General features: G+C 40.7%; 1 protein-coding gene across 1 annotated transcript in view; it reads right to left on the reverse strand.

The window, feature by feature from the left end:
• Window positions 1-18,974: 18,974 nt before the first annotated feature.
• VIPR2 (vasoactive intestinal peptide receptor 2) overlaps window positions 18,975-24,344 on the reverse strand; it is a 67,042-nt gene continuing 61,672 nt past the window's right edge. The window contains exons 10-13 of the mRNA XM_063303392.1: window positions 23,466-23,557; window positions 23,217-23,346; window positions 23,088-23,129; window positions 18,975-20,997 (exon numbers count right to left, since the gene is read on the reverse strand). Of these exons, the coding sequence (XP_063159462.1) occupies window positions 20,824-20,997; window positions 23,088-23,129; window positions 23,217-23,346; window positions 23,466-23,557 (438 nt within the window). The 3' untranslated portion in view covers window positions 18,975-20,823. The remainder of the gene's footprint in view (window positions 20,998-23,087; window positions 23,130-23,216; window positions 23,347-23,465; window positions 23,558-24,344) is intronic.

The raw sequence follows: 24,344 nt of genomic DNA on the forward strand, positions 1-24,344 counted from the left end.
TGGATAGGTCCCTGCAGTTTTCTTGGCAACGTTTTTGGAAGTGGTTTTCCTGGTCCTGTCTAACTAGACTGAGAGAGCATGGCTGGCCTAAAGTTGTCCAGCCGGCTTCTGTGCCAAAGTCAGGACTAGAACCTGGGTCTCTACTTTTATTCCAGCACTTTTAAGCACTACACCAAACTGGCTGTCTTACAGTTCATAGTACTGGCCAAACTCATCATTTCATCCCAAAAGTAGGCCCGGAAAAATTTGATAACAGTAACCAGCAGGGATGGCTATAGGGCATGGTTGGAAAAGTCAAGATGACGGCCCTGACAGTGCAGTTGAAGCTCTACCCATTTGCATTGCACATAAAACAGGCAGAACTTGTTGCCATACCATGTGTCTGCCATCTTGACTTTTCTGACCACACCCTGCAGACACTTCTGATAGCCTGGGTAAAACATATATGGAGATAGTATACAGGTATGCTAATACAGCAATAATAGGGTAATTTTTTTGTGTCGTGTACCTTATTTCTTTAATCTGCTTTTGTAATGGTATGTGGGAATGACCTTGGGACACTGGGTGAAGAGATGCTGCCAAGGGAACAGTCAGATAAGAGGGAGCATAGCCCACAGCTGCATAATGGGAAGAGGAAGAGGCTCAGAAGGGACCCTCCCTAAGTTATCCAGCTGTAAAGGAGACAGTGGGAGAACTGTACTTTCAGACTTGCAAGATTCTGTCAATGTAGCCTTACAATAAAGTAGAATTAGCTCATCAAGTTGTGATTCCTTTCTGGTCTACCTGGGAAGGCCGACAGGTTTGCCCCAGCTTCATGGGTGAGGTCAAATAAAACCAAGCGAAAGTTGGACTTTGAAGAAGTAGGATAGAAAGAGTATTGACACTTTTGAGCTTTGGCATTGGAGAAGACTCCTGAGATTACCTTGGACAGCCAAGAAAGAAACAAATTAATCACTGAATGAATAAATCCAGGGTTCTCACACAAATGACCAGGTTCAAATTATCCAACTTTGGACACATATGCGAAGACCTAACTCTGGAGAAGGCTCTAATGCTGGAAATCATGGAAGGAAAGAGAAGAGGAGGACCAGCAGAAAGTGGATGGGCTCAGTTGCAATGGCGATGCGTGCACCATTGGAAGCTTGGAAGGACCAGGTTGGGGATAGATCATCATGGAGAAAATCTATCAGTGTGGTTGCCAGGAGTTGAAAACAACCTAATGGCACATAAGCAATCATATAAGTAATATCTCTTGACGCTTTGGTGTAAAATTCAGTTACGTGTAACAGTCTAACCAATTTGGTGTCAGCTGTATCCATTGGACTTTGATTGAAGAAGTTCCTGTGAACAAAATCAGCCTAGTCACCAGGCTCACCTGTCTACCCATGCTATTCTACTCTACGATATGTAACAACATTTTGTTCTTGGTTAAAGCTTAAGGGATTTAATTGTACAGCTAGTGAAAATTTGAAATGTATGCAATGGTGGCAATTTCAATAGCAGTAAGTAATAGTATCTATTTCAATTAATAGCTGGATAATTGCAATACAGGTAGTCCTCATTTAGCAACCACAATTGGGACCAGCAACTTGGTCGTTAAGTGAAGCAGTCGCCATGTGAAACCATGACTGCTTACGACCTTACTTCAGCTTTCCTTTGCTTTACAGACCTGCAAAGGTCATAAATGCGAGGATTGGTTGTAAAATTACTTTTTCATCACTGTTATAACTGCGAATGGTCGCTAAATGAGGCAGTCGCTAAACGAGGACTACCTGTAACAGCTGTAATGGAAGAAGAAACTGTGTCCAATCTTGCCCAAACAGAATGTAATAAAACTTTCAAAATTTTCACCCAGCAGTTTAAAACTTCCGGCAGTATTAAATTTCTGGGTGAAACTTTTGGAAGTTTTATTAGAAGTATATTAATAAAATAAGCTTTGTTTTATAAAAGTGTTGTTCATGTCTAAGTTAATGAATGGTAATTGAATATTAAAGGCATTCAGTATATAAAAATGTCCCCCAATCAGCATTAGGAACAGGTCTCAATAATTTCTGGTGCCTGCTTTTCAAATCAGAGACCCTATCTTGGTTTCCTCGCTGTATGTTCTAACTTTCACTGGAAATGTCCTTCTAGCTTTACCATCTTTGGGCAAAACAACTGACAAATTTCTGCATCCTCTTCTGGAAAATACGCTTTAAAATGAGCATATTTAGGAAGTGCGATCGGATATTTTCAAGTTTGGGTATGTATTTGCAGCTATGACCTATGACCATTGGCTGTCTTTGAGAGATGGGCGGTGATAAATTTGATTGATAAACAAACAAACAAACAAACAAACAAGGTTTGCTCCCATGCAAGTATTATTTAAACGTGTCACAATCCAATCTGCTCTTGTCCAGAAGGGGCCCCCAAACCCTTCTTAGTAAATCCTGGCATTTGTGTCAAATAATCCTGAGACGAAGAAGAGCTTATAGTTACATTTAAATGCTGCACACATGTGGTGTTAAATCCTTTATCTGAAAGGAAAAAAAAATAGCCTCTAGTTTATATGTCTTTGAGAAAGGTAGATAAGGTCAAAACCATGATCATGTCCTCTTTCAAACCGTTCAGGTTACAACATAAACTAAGCCATGCCATTTGAAATAAGAGGAATTTACAGGTAAGCAATTTAACGTAAAGCAATGTGTTTGCAAGAGTATTAAAATCTGGACAAAGTCTGCTCTGCAGCCTTTTTCTTCCAAAGCACTACAGCAGTGAGCTCATGTAGTGTGGGATCTGCTGGGTTCCATAATGCAATCGAGGGCAAGACATCAACCAGTAACATTAGCACCGGAGAAATAGGAGGTTTATGAACAGCCCGGGCCCTAAGCATAGACTTGGAGTCAATATTTTAGCCTGGTAACTAGACCCTATTCTGCAGCTGTTTCTGAGTGCTTCATTGAACAGGAAAGGCTGGATGTTCTCCACATCAGCATAGGCACATGCCGAAAGTAAGTCTTAAAAAAATCCCTAGTGCTGTATGCCAACCAGCTTCATCATCAAAAGAGAAGTGGAGGAGGACCATGAATTCCCCACCTGCAAATGCCCTTCCAGCAGGTCAGATCAAAGGAGAAGACGGGGAAAGATTTGCAAAACCCACTTAAAGCCGTCATAACCTACAACTCGGTTGTAATTCAGGGAGACCGGTATCATCAATAGTGCATGGAAGGACCAGGCCGCAAGGACACCGAAAGAGGTCTGGGAAAAGCCAATAGATTAAGGGGAAAGTACTGACAGGAAAAGAGATTAGAGCAGGAACCCCACACAAAATGAGCCCAGTGTTGCAGCCCCAAGAAGACAGAGGTGATCTAAAGAGTGTGGGCGTCTTTGGTGAAGAAGATGCTTTTAGGGTAATCGGAGTTTCTCACCTTTGAATTATTTCAGCCAAGAATGAAAAAACGAGAGAGACGTTACTTCCACGTGCTCCATTCACACTTGGTTTAGCACAGTTTGGTTTCGAGAAAATTCCTGAACTCTTCAGCTTCCCAAGTCAAGGAAGTACTCCAGTAATACCAAGACAGCATTCAGAAGTCACAGTGGGGCAAAAAAGTCAAGATGGTGGACAGTGCAATCAAAGCTCTGCCAGTAAAAATCCTGACTGTTTTACCATATCCTGCAGACACTCAAGCACAGAAGAAATGTCTTCCTGTCTCTTGGTGTTGAAGAAAGAACTCAAACCTTAAAGGTCAGAGCCATCAGCTTCTAAGAATGAATCCCAGAACTGGAAGGTGCCATTGCAGACATCACACCCAATCCTCTGCTCAGGAATCCAAATTTAGAAATTAAAATTCAACAAAGGGCTGTCCAGCCTCCCTTCACCTGGACCCATCCAGTGAAGAGAAGCCCATTACCTGCCTGTAAAAGTGGCCCTCAGAACCAGGGCACTTTCCACCTGCCACCTTCTTGAACTCCAGCCTATAGGAAGCAGCTGCCCCAAATTATAAGCTCACCAAACCATAGAGTTGGAAGGGATCTCTGCGGTCATCTAGCCCAGCCCTGCATTCTGTGCAGGATCTGATAAACCTTTTCAGAGGAGTGGCTTGCCAGCCTCTGAGAAGGAGAACACAGCACTTCAAGAGGTCATCTTGCCATAAGGCCCAGGTAGGATCCAGTGATTCCCCATTTGTTGCTGAACTACAATTCCTGCATTCCTAACTATTGGTCATGCTTGCCAGACTGCTGGGAGTTGTAGTTCAGCAAACATTGGGAAGGCCATAGGCTCCTGTTTTAGGACATCTTGTTAAAGGACTGGCAATTAGAACAATAAAAGCTGTTCTTGACGAGCAAAGACTTTTAAGACATTGTTTTATCAGTTCTGATGTGGATGTTAGGGACTCTGCTTTTCCTTCACTGTCAAGAAAATGGAAGACAGAAAAATGACCCTAAGAACATTACAGAAAGCCTTATCCAAATGGAAACTAGCCAGATCTCTGTGACTTGTGCCCCAGCAGGCTCCTATTTCTGCAGCATAGCAAGCTTAATCCCCACCATCCTTGGGCCAAACAATAAATTCATCTTGAACTTTTGTGTTGTTTTTTGCCAAAACAAGCACTGTAAAGCCTTTCATCTCAGGCAGGCAGAAAACTGTTTTCCACATTTTATTTGGCCAATTAAAAGAAGTATGCATGGAGGGGCTTGAGACAGATTTACCAACAGCACGACAAAAGCGAGTGAAGAGGTGGCCCTTCATGAGAAGGTATGAAGAGCTGAACGTGCTGGTGCTGGTGCTGGTGCTGGTCAAGAGAAGGAGGGTGCCCCACTCTTTCCATTTCTGCTTTAGCTCCAGCATGGGCGTAAGGGGCTCTTTCCACAAAAAATAGCTGAAGCATCTTCTGTTCAGTAGAAAGGACTAGTTTGTGTGACGCTATTTTCTTCAAAGCTTGTGCTTCAGAGCTGGGAGGACAGAGGGGTCTGCAGGGGTGGTCAAAAAAATCAAGATGGTGGCCATGAGGAGGCAATCAAAGCTCCACCTGGTCTGTATGTGCATCATGGAAGGAAGCAAACAAGAGGGGATGTGATTGAGGTGTACAAAATTATGCATGGTATGGATGAAGTGGGCAAGGAGAAGCTATTTTCTTTTTTCCCCAGAATACTAGAACAAAAGGCCATCCAGTGAAGTTGAATCCTGGAAGAAACAGGACAGACAAAAGGAAATATGTTCTTACACAATGCATAGTTCAACTTTGGAATTCACTACCATGAGATTCAGTGCTGGCTACCAGTTTGGCTGGCTTCAAAAAGGGGTTGGACCGATTGATGGAAGTCATGGGAATCACTGGCTGTTAGTCTTCATGGTCCTGGGACTGCCTCTGAAGGCCATCTGCTGGGAGACTGGTGGGTGTCCCAGGGCAGTTGGTTGGCCACTGGGAGAATGGACTGCTGGACTAGGTGGGCCAAAGGTCCGATCCAGCAGGCACTGCTTATGTTCTTATGTGAAAAAGGGGTGGGGCTTTGATTGCATGGTTGCAGCCACCATCTTGACTTTTTTGATCCCTGCAGACAGTACACACTATTATATTTTGAAATTCAGTAAAGGTGGGTGGCCACAAATAGCTCAGTGTCACCAGTGTCAGCGAAGGAAAAAGGATGAATGCAAATGTAATTTGATTGGTGTTATGCAACCACAGAGGGCCAATCTTCTCTCCATTTTGCTTTCAAAATCAAGGGTTGATTTGTCATTATTATATTGGCTGCCTTAAGAGGCTCTAATTATATCATTATACTAGAGGCATAATTTTATGAAGCAAGAATTATATTCAGAGTAAAAGAAGGAACTAGCATGTCTCTCTAGAAACGGTCAAGTTATTGGAAATTACTGGCAATGCACTGCTGTCACTCCTGGGAACTAATTTTTCCTTTCTGCAAAATGACAAGATTAAAAAGACAGGGTTGCCAGTGGAGGCGCAGAGGGAGATGGAAACCGCACCCAGCTTTTGAGTTAGGTGTCTTTAAAAAAAGCTTTTGAAAATGGATGACACGGGCATTCTACTGCTCCAGAAACAGGATTTGGCAGTGAAAGTCTTTACTTCAAAGTGGAGCCCATCTGTTCATTACTCTAGATGGCGTTGTTCAGGATGTAGACACCATGGCATAAATATCAGGATTTATAAGCAACGGCCCTCACTCCCCTTGGCTGAGGCTTTCCCACACTGTTTTAAAGTTGATGTATTTGCCTTAAAAACTTATATGCCACTTTCTAATGGGCCTGCTCCATTCCTCTTGGGTATGTCAAAATACTTGGCCCACAACATTTGGAGGAGGTCAAGAAATGCAACGGGGGTCAGGGGGTGGGGCAAGAAAGCCAAGTGCTACTGCCATGGAAAAAACTCAGATTTTCTATTGGGGATTTTTTTTCTTCATTCACTTTTAAGCCATCTTGCCTCTTTTAGGACTGACTCCACATAGCTGCCTGCTTCAAATAGGTGCAAAATTATCTGCTCCTGATTCAAATTAATGGGATGGGTGAGTGTGTCAAAACAGTCAAGATGGCCATTGCAACTGCCCCAAACCCTGCCCCTTTTTATAGGTAGTCCTTGCTTAACAACCATTTGTTTAGTGACGGTTTGGATTTATGATGGTGCTGAAAAAAATGACTTGTGACTGGTCCTCACACTTATGACTGTCGCAGCGTCCTGTGGTCACGTGATTGCCATTTTCAACCTTCCCAGCCAGCTTCTGGCAAGCAAAATCAATGGGGAACTGTGTGATTCACTTAATGACCATGTGGTTTACTTAATGCCCATGGTGTTTCGCTTAACAGCCGCTGCAAAAAAGGTTGTAAAATCGGGTTGGATTTGCTTAATGACTGTTTTGCAACCAAATTCTGGTCTGAGTTGTGATCATTAAGCAAGGACTACCTGTATGTGATTTTTCCATTTTTGACTCCCCTTGAGGATGCCCCTGGTTGGAAGTGGAAATGAAAAAAAAAGATTTAAGTTATCTATTTCACCATTTAATTCTTGAAGGCCCTTTATACTAGGCTGACATTTTGAGCCCCATATTTTGAGGTCATAGAATGAGGACCCTCCATGGCTCCTGATTCCTTCCCTCCTTCCTTCCTTCCTTCCTTCCTTCCTTCCCTCCCTCCCCCACTCCCCCACTCCCCAAAAATGTATAATGAAATGTTGGCTGGATCCCCTGAAACAATGCTTGTCTGTTTGGAGGGATCTGAGCAGACTGGCATTAGTTCAGCTGTCATAAATTCTTCAGAATAACGAGAACTCTTTTTCTATTATTTGAAAAAATGGATTTTTCAAATATCTTTTTCAGAAAGGAATTATTTAAAGCTGTGTAATGGATTATCCTGAGGAATTTGATAGTAGCTTAGGAGGTCTGGCTGTCTACCCAGAAGTCATTTTAATACCTTTCTTTCCTCTTTCAGACCTATTGGTTGAAAGACCCCCTTCCCATGACGAATGGTATGTGACCTTCTCTATCAGTATCTGGAGACTGGATTCATAGGTAACATTAAGTCCCATTTCTTTAACTGTGATTTGTTCAATTAACAATACTTGGTGGGGTTCATGAAGCACACTAAACCATAAACAATGGTTTATGAAGGCTGGATTCACCTAACATGCCAAGATAAACAACATGCATTTTAGCTTACCATATTGCACCAACTAGGTTAGTATTATATAGGTTGACCCTAAAAGAATAAAAATCTCAAAAACCAAGGTAGGGAAAGCATACAGAGCATGGCTTCTGGAATTTTTTTCAAGCCTGAACTTTCTCCTCCCTTCACACCAAATTTGGTCCTGTTCTGCTCCATTTTAAGACAATTATTGATGGACAGACAGATGGAAAAAGGACTGACTCCCTTTACATAATTTATTTCCAACATTCTGTTGGGTGGGAAAGAATTAAACAGGAGTTTTGTGCCATTTGTTCATACATTGAAGAGATCTCCCGTAGGTAGGAGTCAGGCCTGTATCAGAGTGTCATGCTTCAGAGAGAGACAAGATGGGGCAGATGAAGTAGAACAGAGACTTCTGTAAGATTATTCATTTTGTGGAAAAAAGCCAGTATCCTGTCACTGAATACATTCATAACTGAGAGCTATGCTCTCTACTTGATCTAAAAAAAGTGCACAAGAGTGAAAAATGGTAATTGCTTATGTAACATGTTTTTTGTTTTGCATTTATTAGAAATGTTCAGCTAGGTGGCTGATCTAGTTGACCTTGAAAAAGCTCAGCAGGGTCAGACCTAGTTCATTCTTGGATGGGACCCTACCAGGACATCCAAGCACACTAGACTATACTGCAAGTTGCAGATAAAAAAAGTTTCCCCACTGTTGTCAAGAAAGCTATGTGAATGTGTCCATGAAATCCCCTCACTCAAGACAGACTAGTTTCTTTTAAAAACAGAAATACTACGATGTTTTTGCATTTTATGGGACTATGAATCTTGTATGGGATTCATGTGCCCTTTGTTTTAACACTCCTGCATCGAAATCCCAGCCAGACCACCAGGATCCCTACAACGCAAACACAGAATTAAGTCTGAGGGCTGATTCAGTCATTTCTAACACATCTACTGTACTGGAGTCACACCTTTAATTAAGCCATAATCTGGCTTTCTAGTCAGTGGCTTAGCAAGCTGGTTTACAAAACAAGAGTTACATTTTAATGTGCAGTGCAAATCCAGCCAACATGGCTTATTTAGCTGGCATTAGTGCTGTTGTTACTGTTGTTTTAGGTGTACAGGAGGTGCTTGAAGCTGAACATGGTTGCTATCATTGTTAACTGCCTGGGCTTCTTTTTAGTTTCAATGGTTCAGCAATTCAGTAATTTTTTAAATAAAAAAAACAAGACAGGGCACATTAAACGTTTCTTGCAGCTTTTAATGAATGTCAGCCACAGACCACCTACCTTTCAGCTATGTATTTTATTCTGCCTTTTCTCCACACAAGCAAATTGTTCTCTCGTCTCTGGGGTTGCACAATGATCCAAACTCCAAAGGTGAAGAGATTAGTAAAGGAGGAACAGCTCACCATCAGGAATTCTGGGGTTTCCCTACACTGTTCACCTGCAAAGATGAAAAATTGACTTTGGGTAGAAGCTCACACCATGGAAGGGGGTGTGAAATTGGCAGTACTAGAGGGCTTTGTTCCTTTTAGCTGCATTCAGATCTTGTTGAATGTTTAATGGATTTTTTTGAATGGCATATTATGGAACAGAGGCCAAGCTTTCATAACGTTATCTTTTCATCAAGATTTCTTTATGTAGGTCAACTTGAAGTGGAAAAACAACAGATTATTTCCATTAACATTGATTGGACTACCTTTTATACCTGGGAAGGTATACCTCTGCAACGGTTCTATTTGTATATTATTTTTAGGTTGTGTTACCTTATCTGAACCCAATACATGTAGTCCTTGTTTAACAACCACTCATTCAGCACCTGTTCGAAGTTACGACAGTGCTGAATGAGGGGGACTTACAACGGGTCCTCGCAGTTGTGGCTGTCGCAGTGTCCCTGCAGTCATGTGGTTGTGATTCAGGTGCTTGGCAACAGGCTTGCAATTACATTGTAGTGTCCTGTGGTCACGTGGTCGCCATTTGTGAACTTCAGTGCTGACTTCCAACAAGCAAAGTCAATGGAAGAGGATGCTGCAACTGTGCAAGATTCACCTAGCAGCAGCAATGGGGACTTCTGGAACTGCTGTCATAAGTTGGCAGAGTCACGTGATGTTGCGATTTACAAGCATGTTGCTTAGCGACAGAGTTGCTGGTCCCAATTACCATTGCTAAGCAAGAACTACTTATAAATGATTTGGAAATCCTGTATGTGGGTAGAATTTCCTGCACCAACAGTATTAACATCCTTTCATCTATTATTTTCTTTTCTCTTTTTTAGTTCTGCTTACAATTTTTAATATTTTTAATAATTATTATATAATGGTTATAGGTAATGATTGTTTTGAATATGTGTTTTATTGGATTGTTGTACATCGCCCAGAGTCACTTTTTGTGAGATGGGCGGCCATATAAATTTGATTAATAAATAAATAAATAATGGACTTAACTCCCAGTGTCTCATGGACTCAATTCTCTACCCAATGTAGGGTCTACGGTGATGTGCTTCTGTTTGACTGAAGTTGGAAGGAGACACACAGAATAAGTTTCTTCCCTGAGATGATCCATTCAGACAGCTGGGCTTTGAGAAAGAAAGTTGCACGCATTTCTTTGCACAGGATTTTGCCATAGTTTACTCCTGGGGGACAGACTCCACATTAAAAGGGGAAAAACCTAATAAGGCATTTCAGGGTTCATCAGAAACCAGTGCAAATGGCCGCCACTTAAACTACACATGATGTAATTTATGAAAACAGTTGGGAATTCCTTCATCTGTCCATGAAAGACAACATAAATAACCATATAATGGGAAATTGTTACTGAGAAACCAGAGCAATAATTCCATTTCATAAAATTGCCCAGGAGCAGGATTCTACTCAATCATCTTTCCCCTTTCACCCTAATGTGAGACTTTGGCTGCTACAAATTCTTGGTCCATGTCAGTTGTCCCTCCTTACACCAAAAGTTGTTCTTGTATTCAAGGCATTTATAGGGAGCTGAGGTCAAAAAAGTGAAGATAGCAACCACACAATTGAAGCCCCACAACTTTTTTACCTGCATCTGTGGTGGGGGAGTTGGGGGAAGAGAGTCAAAATGAGGCTCAGTCATGTGGTTGTAGCCACCATCTTCACTTTTCTGACATCCCTGAGATCCACCAACGTCCCCTGTTCTCAAGATCCTTAATGCCTTCCTTGTTCCACAAAGGACTCTTTGCATATGTTTATTCATTTCTGCAAGGCATTTAGGTTCAGCCAGAGTTGAACTAAATATATATCTATAAAACAGCTCCTGAATGGCAGAGAAAATCCAAATCAAGCTGGAGTAATCAATGTTTAGTGGATTCACACATTTTCCATTCTGTGCAGGATTATACTCAGGCCTTGACTACAATTTCTCTCTTTTTAAAAACATTAATCTTTCCTGTGATAAGAAATGCAGGTTACATATTACACAAATGTTTTACAAGACATATTATTAAGAGCTGTGGTTTTGCTTCAGTGCAAGAAGTTCGGGAGCAAAGTAAATGGGATCCACTCAGGCAGAAAGTAAATTTTAACTTGAGGGCTAACCATATCCCAGTTCAAATTAGAAAATCAATCATCAGATGCAGTCCAGGTCTTCTGCAAATTATCTTTAGGAACCTCCAGTTGCATCAAAAGATGAGGCAGTATACAATCCCCCTTTTTTTTGCACAAGAGGATTGCCCCCAAAACTATTGTGAAGCAACCTAATATTAGCACCTCATAAATAAGCTCCTAATGTTAGGAAGAGCAGCTAGGCTTATTATCTGAAGGTCTATAGTGTTCTCTCTCAGGAATTTATAACCACAAAGTGGCTTTTGTTTTGTTTTCTTTCCTTGTCTGAAGGCACTTCCTAATGCATGCCAATCTGCATCTCACTCCAACATATTCATGTCACTTTCAGCTTACCTGTATCTCCTTGGACTTGCTTATAGATGAATGAATTGCTGGCACAATCACTACATCTCTAAGTATGAAAGAATGTCCCCTCTCTGATGGAGCTAACTTGACCTGAGGCTATGACATTGCGAAGATGCTCTCTTCAATAGGGATTTTTTATCAAATCGTATCAAAATATTTATATTCATATTTTAGAGATCACTTTTCTGGCTGCTCCTAGCCACATAAGAGCAATAATTAAAAATATATAAAACGTGCAAACAAATACACCAAGAAACTTTCCCTGTCACTGAATTCCTGAATCATCACCATTCCTATCAGCATAATTTCCGAATGTTAGAATGTAGCTGTAACTTTTCTTCAATTATGGTTGTTACTATAGTGCTTCACGCTACAGTATTTTCAAGGCGGCTCTTAATTACATTGTAAGGTGCAACTTTTGTAAATGGTTTGTCTCTAGAGACACCAGACTAGAACTCTCATCATTCCCTGCCACCAACAGCCATTGGCTGAAAGTCTTTATTGGACTTCAGAACTGATCTCAGAAAGTTTTTCTCCTGATGACTTTGGAAAGTTCTCCTGAGGATCTTGGAAGTTCTCTTGATGATCTCAGGAAATCCTTCTCCTAAGGATTTTGAGAAGTTCTCTTATTGATCTCAAGGAAGTTGTTCTCTTAGCAATTCAAGTATGTTGCAAGGGATCCCTATTATTCTGTTGGGTAGTGGCCCTACATATAGAAGGCCCAATGAAGAAAACTGCACACTTAAGGGATGCAAAAGTGACATACGGATTTGTTGTGAAGGAAGGGTAGCGTGGTGAGAGCGTATTAGGCAGAAGCTCAGCCTACGTATGTTAATATTGTACTGTCTCTGAAACAGGGGCCTCAGTTTCAGTATCATGGTAGATGAAGTGAGATCCTGAGCAGAGCAGGGGAAGAGGAACATGCAGTGAGAATGGCTTGGCCCCCAGAAGAGGCACATGGTGGGGGAAGATTAGTTTTGCGAGGATGGCCCAAACTTTAAGGGGTTCAAGTGACTGACTGAATGGGACAGCTGTGTCTTAATCTTTCAAATACTTTCTGGTGCAACACCTTTGGGATAGGCTAATAAAATAAGAAGGTGCAGTTATCAAAAAAGATAATGGTGCCACTGAACTAATGGAAATGTGATTACAGATTTAGGAAATAAAGACTCCCTAAAATGAAGTTCAACCTGTGACACATCCATGTATGTTTTGGACAACTGTGTCTTGCCATTGCCTTCTTCCAGGTTGTTCTAGCCTGAAGCAAGGAGAATAGACATTCTACCAATTAAACAAGTCTTGAAGATTAAAATTAAAGAATGTGTGGGCTGAGAAGATGCATAGAGACTGATGCATCCCTGGAAAATGGAAAACATACTTGCTATTCCCTTTGGAGCATTATCTGTGTGAAACCCTGCCAGTGCTCTGTCACTTGAAGTAGATTTTTTTCCATTGGGTATCTGGACGACATCCAGATACCCAATGGAACCTAATTTCATGACTTGGGAAAAGATCAGCTGATCATCATAGAATGACCTGCTTTCCACTTAGGACTCTCTTAGAAGGCTTGTGGGATCTCAGACAGCTGAACCTTCTGATGAACATTGTACTGCTTCATTGATGTCGTGTTTTCAAGCTATGCACCACTTCTATAATTAGCTGTTACATCACTGCCAAGTACAAAATATCTTTTCTTAAGCAAACAATTATTAACACATAAAGAAAAAAATCTAGCTTGCTAATATAACTTTGTGATGTTTAGCTTGAGGAGCAATGTGGATTCTCACTTGGAGAAAGCTCAAGGATTTCATTGTCATGTAATGCTTGAACCTGAAGATAAATTATAAAGTCGTTTTCTTGGTGTTTGTCTTCATGGGGTGACTGGACACCACAGGAGGTTGCAAGCAGTGGTTAAGACAGTATTGTGGATGCCTACAGTCACTTGTGGGTCAGCTACTGGATGGCAGGAGGCAGTCTGCTCAAAGATGCATCTTCTGGCATTGGACTCCCATGCTGGCAATTAAATCTCAGCAGGAAGGAGTACAAAGGCCTTCCTGCTTCCATGAAGCCTTGATTAGACAGCAAGCTCTAAGCTCTACATTCGTGGTTGTTCTTTGGTGTCTGCCTTCTGATTTGTTCTGTAGGTTGACTTGCTTTCCTTTCCTGCTTTCTAGATCACTTTTTGGACTGATTGGTTCTACATCTGTCATTTCTTCAATAACATCTTTTGGACATAGTCTATCTGTAGAAGCTGACATCATTACTGACAGTTGGTATTGCAGCTACTATTTCCTGATTCCATACTTCAAATGTTTGTTAGAACATTTTGCAGGTTTGTAAATCTTTCCTCTATCTAAAAACTTTAGTCCCCTCTAGTGCCATTTTTGAAATCATGCAATTGCTTATCTTTGTTTTGTCTTGTAAAAACCAAAACAGAATCTATTTCCCACAAGAAGCTGTTTGTTCTTTATAATTAATTCCAAAATCTTATTGTAACTTTCAATATTCCAATTTTATCTGGACCCTTAGTCCATTTATAACTTTATAAGTTCAAAATCTTAGTTAGCTTTTTGCTGTTTATTTCAGATTCTTTATGTTCTTAATTAAAATTTTCTTTCATTCAGGACTGAAGGCACTCACCCAGTATTTTCAGACTTGTTGATCCGAAGGTCTCTAATAGCTTAGAACTAGTTAATGAGCAATTTTCAAAAGTGATTAGAAAGTGAAGTTTGTGAGACTTTCAAAGTCTCCACCGGGGTTGCAAGCAACATGGCTAATCCTGTTGTCTCCCGGTGCTTAAACCCATGGAAAACTGCTGTCCTGCGGTCTCCTTGTGAGGAGCAGCCACCCAGAGCACATGTGGGTGATTTTCCATCCTCTCCTTATCTGGAGAGTTCTCACTGGTTCCTTGGTTTTTGTCGTCATTGTTGGCTTGCTTTCACAGAGCCATCTTCAGCTCCTGTATCTCCTCTGAAAGTTCCACCATGATGTCATGTTCATTGGGCCTTGCTGAATTGTCTGGATGCATTTTTAAAAATGTGGAATGGAATGTGTGTTGGGATGTTATGTCCAATCCAGCAGGTTTATATGCAGTTTCTAACACTGCAGAGAACAATTCACAATCACTACTGCTGTATACTTTGTCAAATACTTCATAGCTTAAAGAGCATTAATAGGAGATTCAAATGAGGTTCTTACATATACGAAAGGCCACTCTATATACATTTGTTTCCCTATACATCATAAATCTGTACATTTCATAAAAAAAGAGGAAAACAATATTCATTTACATCATATTTTGTTGTGAAATTATGTTGCTAAAAATCTTGGAAGAGATCGTTATTTGTAGTATACACATTTACAAATATAAAGCCATTTTATATCAATTAAATGGTTTTAAAAAGGTGGTTACCATAATACTTAATTCTAAATAAGAAATCTTTATCTGCATTGTCAAAGTACAGTAATTGGCGTGACTTCTGTGCCAACTGTCAAAGAGAGAGAAAGGGAGGGAGAAAGAATATATAGAAATATTATTTGAACAAAATGGGCGGATTATTTGGTTGGTCAGTGATGCCCGTGACAGAGTGGAAAAAAGCCCCTGATCTTACACCTAAACCAGGCTTCCCCAGTCTGGATCCCTTAGAAATACATTGGCTAGGAAACCAGGAAATTGAAATCCAACGCAACTTGAGGACACCAGGTTGTGAAGGCTGATGTAAGCCTTGAATTTAGACCAACAGTTTTGCAGCCTTGCAGTGTGAACCGTATATTGTTTGATAGCAAATGAACACCCCACCCTCTCACCCATGGCTTCCTTTGCAACCTGAAATATTACAGTGGTTAATTTTATGTGAACACCAATTCAAACAATGCAACAGAATGCATTTTATTTTCAGTTTTATGAACTCTAGGTTCTTCTGTTTCAGAAATGCATGACTCTGGTTCCTATCCAATTGCAATTTTCAATGTGACAGGAGAAAATTATTAAATACGTAGATAGTAACTGGGTTGGCCAATTTTAATTACAAATTAAACAAAATCCAACCTAGTTTTATATTCTGGACCCAGCCCTTTTTCTCCCAGCATGTCACTCATGGTCAAGGGGAGCTCTCAGTTGGAATAAAGTTAAGCAACTGTTTACATGATACAACAGTATTTTTTTTAATTCATTCAATCGGGTCCAATTCTTGGAGATTGCCTAGAAAAGTCCCTGCAGTTTCTTGGCAAGGTGTTTCAGAAGTGGTTTGCCATTGCCTCCTTCCTAGGGCTGAGAGAAAGTGACTGGCCCAAGGTTACCCAGCTGGCTTTGTGCCTAAGTTGGGACTAGAACTCACAGTCTCCTGGTTTCTAGCTTGATGCCTTAACCACTACACCAAACTGGCTCTCTACAACAGCATTAGACATCAGCTAATGTGAAATTTTCGAAATTACTATTCTTTTTAAGCAAGTAACCAACCAGTGGGTTAGGTTGGTTTAGAATCACAAGTAGAGGGCGGGGAAGTGTGAATCTTTCCAGATTAAAACCCTTCCTTTGGGCCTCTAAGGCAAATAATATGAGATAAAATGGGGAGTTACTTTCCTTAGGGCTGTGGTGTCCTGCTTTTCCTGTGTCCCTTCACACAGTATTGGAAAGCAGAGAGAAAAAGGGTGTGGGAATTGCTCCCCCAGGGAGGGGGAAGGGCACACCAAGTAGAAGATCTGTGAGATCTTTCTGCAGCTCTCAGAGCAGGACAGGCCTTAGGAAGAGTCCCAAAAGTCAAGTTGGTGGTTGTATGATTTAACCCTGCCCCTTTTTAATGCGCATTGTGCGCATGACTCACATACAAAGGGGGCAGAGCTTCAATTTTATGCTTGTGGCAGCCATTTTGATTTTTTTTTTTTTTGGATTCCCCCCTCCTGAGGATGCTCCTGGATCAGGACATTAGATATTCGGTGGGGAGATTAAGTTCTCCTGATCATTCTTGAGGAAATCTCCCAAGGGCTTGACTTAAAGGTGGCAACCGAGCCAGACGCAAAACACAGCCCCATGGCATTTTTTGCTGCCTGAACAGCCTTGCTCTCGTGAGCTGGTGCTGCTGTGAGACTAACTCTGGGAATGGACGGCTTGGCTAATGCTTAAATAGGGTGAAGAAGATCTGCCCAAATTAAAAGGTTAGAAGGGGCTGCTGGTTGCTCTGTCCTGGCTGAACTGCAAACCAGACGGAGTGCTTTTTTCTTAGAAATCTGCCACTTCAGATTCTGAGGGAAGAGCAGCAGACTTGGTTTGTTATTTAGGAAAGCCACAGACGGAGGCGACAACAGAAGAAAATGTGGGCATGGCCTTTCCCCTTAGGACTGCAGATGCTCCATGCTTATATTTGTAAGAACTTGCTAGCTTCGTGTCCTCCTCTTTACAATGGGTGTGTAAAGACAGGAATTTAAAACAAAACAAAACAAAAAAAATCCCCTTTCGGTTTATGCCTTTTATGGTTATTAAAAAGGGATCATGTCAAACCCTTTTTCTCCCCCAGTCCTGTTAACTTGGAACATGCAGTCGGCAGCCCTGAGATGTAGTGATATTATAGTGATAGCCCATTAAGTTCCAAAATATTTATAATTTGATATATTAAACAGTAAGTGCCAGATGGTAATAAAACCAAATAAAAGTAACTATATTTGGGCGGGGGGGGGGAAGAGTTACACTTTGTTTTCATGTGATTGAGAAGACCAGACACTATTGGAAAGGCTGCAGGCTGCTGCTTTTAGCAAGGAGATATCCCGTATCTCAGCATCTGGGGCTCATTCCTGCCCTATACAGATCAGGCTGGGGCTGATAAATTTGCAGCTGTCAACCAGCAAACAGAAAAACTGGGGAGGGGACTCAGTTCCTGATTGGACCACCAACTGCAGCTAATTTGGATCACAGACATATCACTGGAGAAAAACAGCCACTGAGCCATGTGGTCTTAAGACCACAGCGATGCTTAGAGTTTGGCCAGTGGTCATCAAGCACAGTGATGTCCTCCAGGCCCTGGAAATTTTTCCATACTATCTTACTTGTAAACTACTTGGGCCTATACAGGTAGTCCTCGCTTAATGACCAGAATTGAGACCAGAATTTTGGTTGCTAAGCAAAGCAGTCATTAAGTGAATCACACAGTTCCCCATTGATTTTGCTTGCCAGAAGCCCGGCGGGAAGGTCAAAAATGGCAATCACGTGACCATAGGATGCTATGATGGTCATAAATGCGAATCAGTTGCCAAGTGCCCAAATTGTGATCACGTGACTGCAGGGATGCTGCGACGGTCGTAAGTGTGAGCACTGGTTGTAAGTTGATTTTTCAGCACTGTCATTAAGTCCGAACCATCACTAAACAAATGGTCATTTAGTGAGGACTACCTGTATTCAGTAATAAGATTACACATCGTCATGAGGTTTCATGTTTTAAACCTGTTTTGTTATATAAAATTGGATTTCAAGGTATCATTTTTTTAAAGAGAGAGAGATTTGGTTAAGTGTCACAGCACCTAGCCAACGTAGGATGACCTTAAACTATTTAGGTAGAACTGGACCTGGAAAAACTAGGTTTGCAGGCTAGACTGAAAAGCTAAAATAATCCCAGAAAAAAGCAATGGCAAACCACTTTTATATAGATCTATGGCTGATTTTTTTTTCTTTTGCTGCTCCTCTGATCAAGCAATGACTTGCTAAGATACCCAGATGGTTATTTTATTTTTCACTGTGTTATTATTGTCTAAAAAAATAACCTAAAAGTTTAACCATAGTTAAGTATTTCCCCATTTTGGATCTTACTCAGCTTTTTAGAGGTGGACCCAATAAGAAGAAAAGTTCAGGTGATGTAACAAATACTGGAAAAGAAAACAAATAGAAAGGTAGTTACATCAAGTCAAAATAGCCTTATAAGTGTGTGGAATTCCGCTTTTGATTCCAACTTTCATAAGCAGATGAGCTTGTTGCATTCTTTAACAAGAAAACCAGCCTTTTCATTCTGGGGGCCATGCGCTACTAATAAAAAAAATTCTTCTGCCTATGCAGACTGGCTATAGTATAACAGCTAAAGGATAGCTAAAGGGAAGCAATGCTCTGCAGAATTCAGGGAACTGCTTCCAGGAATACCTGCCCAGGTTTTTATTTAAAGCACACTATTGTTCCAAAGATGCTAGCTGGCTTTAGACTAACCATCTAGAGCAGTGTTTCTCAACCTTGGCAATTTTAAGATGGGTGGACTTCAACTCCCAGAATTCACCAGCTAGCCTGGAGATTTCAAATACAGGTAATCCTCATTTAGTGACCACAATTGGGACCAGCAACTTGGTCGTTAAGTGAAGCGGTCACCAAATGAAACCATGAGTGGGCTTATGATCTTGATTCCAGCTTTCGTTTGCTTTACAGACCTGCGATGGTCATAATTCAAGGACTGGTTGCAAAGTTACTTTTTCATCACCGTTGTAACTGCAAATGAGGCAGTTGCTAAACAAGGACTACCTGTATGTTGGGTAAAACCTCCCAGAATCCCTACTGGCTGACTGGGAAGTCTGGGAGATTAGTCCAACACATCTGAAGCCCAGGAGCTTGGAAAATATCATTACTATGCTTCATTTCCATTCAATACCATCAGAATATTACAACATGGTACTGCTGAAAGGTCAGTGAGATCAAATAGGTGAAATATGCTGAATACTCTAAAGCTATTAGGGGAAATTATTAGTGAAAATTACTTCTTTTGGGGACCACTGGTGGCTCTAGGCACACAGGTTGTGCCCTCTTCTTTTTAAGTATTATATAAGCCTTACCCAATGAAACAAGTTGCGTTGGAAGCTGCACACCCAACGCACCTAGAAAATGGAGGAGGCTACATTAGGACTATGCTTCTACTATTACAGTGTGGATTGTCTCCCTCTTCCTAAAGCAGAGATTTGATTTTTTTTAATGGGGTCCCATGGCCGAGGCATTAAAAAAAAAATCACAGAAATCTAATAAAATCATGCACATGAGTGCCAAAAATGTCTCAATATTTTGGCAACATTAGGGGGAGGGTGCAGGGATATCTCTTGATGAGTGCGTCGGTGTTATTTTATAGAAATCCACCAGTATGTGAAAACATAAGTGAAGGAAAGGAATAATCAAAATATATTACATTTCTATGATGAAGGAATATCAAAAAGGCACACAATAAATAGTATTAAAACAACACATGACAAAACTCATAAATGACAGCATGTGGAGGATCACAGAAACATTGAAAAAGAAAAAAAGATTGTTACTGAAGATTTGCCTTTTCAAATGCATTTCAATCTATTCCATCATGCCAGGAAAGAACAGTCTGCTGTCATGACACACAAACGCTTTCTTAGGGAAGATGGTCCACACTTGGTTTTCCATTTCTACCTTGCATTCAAATCCCTTCAAGCGTTTGGCTACATGAGAAATCAGACGAACTGTGCCCACAGGCCCCAATCCCATGGTCACAACCACACTTGCGTAAGCAGCTTGTCTGGAATGAAAAGCCAGTCTTATGTACTTATGGCCATTCTAGGCTCTAAAGACCAAGCAAAATCATGGTCCTCTAACATATGATCTTGCAAATGCAAGGAGCAGGCTTCTCTCTACAGGTAGTCCTCATTTAGTGGCTGCCTCATTTAGCAACCGTTCACAGTTACAACGGTGATGAAAAAATAACTTGGTGACCAGTCCTCACGTTTACGGCCTTTGCAGGTCTGTAAAGCAAGGGAAAGCTGAAGATTGTAAAATTGTGATGTTTCATTTAGCGATCACTTTGCTTAACAACTGAGTTGCTTGTCCCAATTGTAGTTGCTAAACAAGGATCACCTGTACGGAACTTACCCCAAGGAGAGTCAAGATGCTGCAAGAGGGCAGTAGCAGATTTAGTATCTAAATATATAGCCTTTGGAGAGCTGCTTTGGAACCAACTTAGTAACAAGAAACGTTTCTTCAACAGATGAAACTTATTGCTGCATGATTGGATAACTTTCCAGAGGTTTGAACCCACTGTGGGTGGTGCCTATTAAACTATTACGGCTATGTGCAGCAGACGGTTTGGGGGCAATAATAGTGGAAAAGGGTTCCATTATAGCCAAGTTCTAAGACTAAGTTCGAAAGATAGCGGTCATACACTGGAAATCCCTGTATCCTGACATACAGATCAAGTGGAGTACAAACTAGACAGGTTAGAAAATAGCACAATGAATGAACTATATACCCAGTGACATGCCCCACAGTTTTTGGTAGGCACCCACATGACTTATATCACCGTGGTTTCTGTCTGGGAAGAAAACAGAGTGGCCGAATTACGATGCAAATGGGAGATACTTTCTGAGCCATTTCGAGAAACGGAACAGCTGTGGATTTTGTAATCTCGGTCCATTCTTTGATTCAGGCACCAACTCCTCCATTTTCTTTTCACTTCTCCTCGAACCTAAAGGTAAACAAAGCAAACCAGCATGCAATTCATCAGCACTGTGGGTTAATTCAGAGGACCTTTTATTACACAAGGCTACGGGGGATGAAAAAGTGCTTGAATAGGCAAGAAGGTAAAGAAGAATGGAAAGGGAATTATAAGAAGGCTCCCTCATTTAATAAAACTGCATGCTTTAATGATACTTGTTTTAAAGAAAAAACTTTGTTATGCTGTCAACTATTGAAATTGCCCGACAGTTTACAATATGCTGTGCTATGCTTGGGGTGAGGATAAAAGAATAAAGAATAAAAATAACGAAAAGCTCATTCATTCAAAGCATTCTGTAACCAAAGGTGTTAAAGTGTTGGGGAAAAAATCCAATTCAATCTATATGGCACTAGACTGAGAAATACAGTAAAAACCTAAACATCCTGGAAAAAGGCAATGGCAATATTCCTATCAACAAAACGGACGCATCCCCGTAGCTACCAAGAGTTGAACTCAAGGTACTTTACCTCTGTCTTAATTCTTAAGCAGAGATTTCGATTTAAAAAATCTCACAAAACTTTAATTACACACTGAAACTTAGGCATGCTTATTTGAAAATAAATCTTTCCTAGTTCAGGAGTTTTTACTTCCAAATCTTTGGGTTAGTGCCAAATTCAAGCCCAGCAACCAACAGATTAAAGGCATCTGCAAATACTGGACTACTCTTCACTCAGTAACTTCCAGTAGTTGGTAACTGATTAAAAGCTTGCAGGATATCTATTCTCTATCTTTTGGAGGTGATCTATCCAATTCACGTTCATTAGAAGCACTAATAATTAAGCTAAAGCTTAAATGTTTTGGATACATCATACAAAGGCAAAAGAAGATCCAGATGTTTGGAAAAATCAAAGGTAACTGAGAAAGAGGCTCACAGAAGGGAAGGTGGGTAGATAATATCCCTCATGTCACAAGCATGAGCTTACAAGAACTCAACTAAGCAGGTACTGACAGATAATTCTGACAAAGGATGTCCATGGAGTCATACAGAGTTGCAAGTAAATGAATGACATCCAATTAACAAATCATCCAGAACTCTCCTCATTCTACCCTAGGCATTTAAAATTCTATCAACTGAAGAACCCAACTTTTCCCTACCTGTCTTCACCAGCCATCTAAGAACTAAGTCCACAAATGACTGTTAGGTTGGTGCTTGATTTAGTTTGCAAAAAGGCAATGCTTTCAACAACAGTTATAGCCTATAATGTTTCTCCTGCTTTGCGTTTCCCTCCTGGTAGGAAATGGCCTTCCTGCAGAAACCCCCACTGTTCCAGTTAGCTGAATGGCTGGGCTCACATGTCACACCAGGATGTGGTTCATTTGATTCCCACAGTATGTTGGTTGTAAACAGCCACTGTGGTTTGTAAACTGTACTGTAAGGCAAGAATGGTGACTCTGGTTCCAGGCCTACAAGTAGCCTTCAGACCCATTTGTGGGGGCTCCTGGATCTTCTTCCAAGCACCAATTTTAGGAAAATTTCAAGATGGAAACACACAATGGTAATGTAAGGCCTGGGTCAGGTTTAACACATTTTAAAAAAATAAAGAACGCCCTGAAAGGAAGGAAGGAAGGAAGGAAGGAAGGAAGGAAGGAAGGAAGGAAGGAAGGAAACAAGAAAAAAAGAACGAACGAACGAACGGAAGAAAAGAGGATTGATCCTTGGCTCCACTCATATCTGTGACCCAGCACCCACTTTACAACCCTGTCTCTTCTACTGTGGCTTTTACCATTCCTTCCCACCCGCCCCCCAGTTAAGCATGGTTCTGCAAAGAAAGCATGCCACCCACTCCTGGTTTGAATGGCATGAAATGTAAATCTACCCACTGGGGCTCATTCAGCAACTATGCTTTAAAACATGCCATGGTTTTTGCAATTTCTAAAGCAAGGTTCTGTCTACTCTGGCCTGAGATGCATCCCCACTGCCCCAGATAGGGCCTTTCGCAGTCCTACCTGCATATGCTGGAAAGTGAATCTGGGGGTTTCTGTAAACAGCTGAACAACAGCATAATTGCCCCTGATATTATCACTATCCTCAATATTTTCACAAGAAAATATAAACTTACTTCGCTGTTCAGAAAGCAATACAGGATTGCAACAACCAGTCCCTGCAAGTGCAAAATAATAACAAGTCAAAGCATAGTAATAAAATTAGATCAGAACTATTTTAAGAAGAAAACTCACAGAGATACTACCTGAAAAGAACCCAGGCATAATTCAAAAATGATCTGGTAGTAGTGAGAAATGCGAATCGGAAAGACTGCAAACACCATGTAGTGAACGCCGAACAGTGGAATGAGAAGCAAGGTTGATTTTGCAAGTCTCCTTAAAGATAAATGCATAAAATACACCCGTTAGCACGAGTCAGTGCTCCTCTGATTCCTGTTTTGCCAATATGGGTCTCCATCCAGAGACATCCAGGGACTTGGTTGCATTTCACTTACTTGTATTGTGATGGATCATTGCCTCCGACATCTGGTGACCTTAACTTCTGCAGCAGAATTCTTATAATGCTAATGAAAAGTATAAAATTTACCTATGAAAGAATTAACAGAGGGATTAATAATTGTATCAATAAGTGCTTAGTTCTTCTAACATTCACTGATCAGTTAAATCCTGTGCTAGTGTACATTAAGATTTACTCCCAGCTAAATATACGAAGAATTAAATTTCAGTATATCCAATAGAGTGTATTAGTAGTTAAACATATGTCCAATTGCAGTTATATAATTCAGTCTTACGTCCATCTACATAGAATTAATTCCCAGGGTATTCAGTGAGCCTTATTCTGGGACAAATCAGTATTGGACTGAATTCCTAAGAGTTGATCAACTAGCAATAAGCAGTGTAACTCCTCAAACTTCTCAACTTCATTCATACTCCGTTCTTATGAAGGCATTGCAAGATACTTGAAGAGGGAAAAAATATTCAATAGCTTTATCCCATCCTGATTTTTTTTAAAATCAATTGGCTTTTAGGTATAGTTTCATGAAATAAAGTTTTAAAAGAGAGACAGACAGACTGACAGGCCTTTGTACATACACTTTTCCATCTGTCCACCTCAAAATTATATTCTGTCTTTAAATATAGCAGATAGAATAAGACTCTATTCTATTCCTTCACTGAAGTTCTATTTCTATCATTTCCACCACCACATTATCATTATTGTCATTAGTACTAGTATTATATGCCATAACTTGTCTGAAGCATTGGCCATCCATAATCTATCCATATAGGATGCATCTATTTACAGCATCATCTCTGATAAAGAAGTATTTTTACATGACATACCATGATTTTGAGGCAGGCTGGAGGTTTGGCAT

This window comes from Candoia aspera, chromosome 4 (assembly GCF_035149785.1).
Source record: "Candoia aspera isolate rCanAsp1 chromosome 4, rCanAsp1.hap2, whole genome shotgun sequence".
In the NCBI taxonomy this organism is placed as follows: Eukaryota; Metazoa; Chordata; class Lepidosauria; order Squamata; family Boidae; genus Candoia; species Candoia aspera.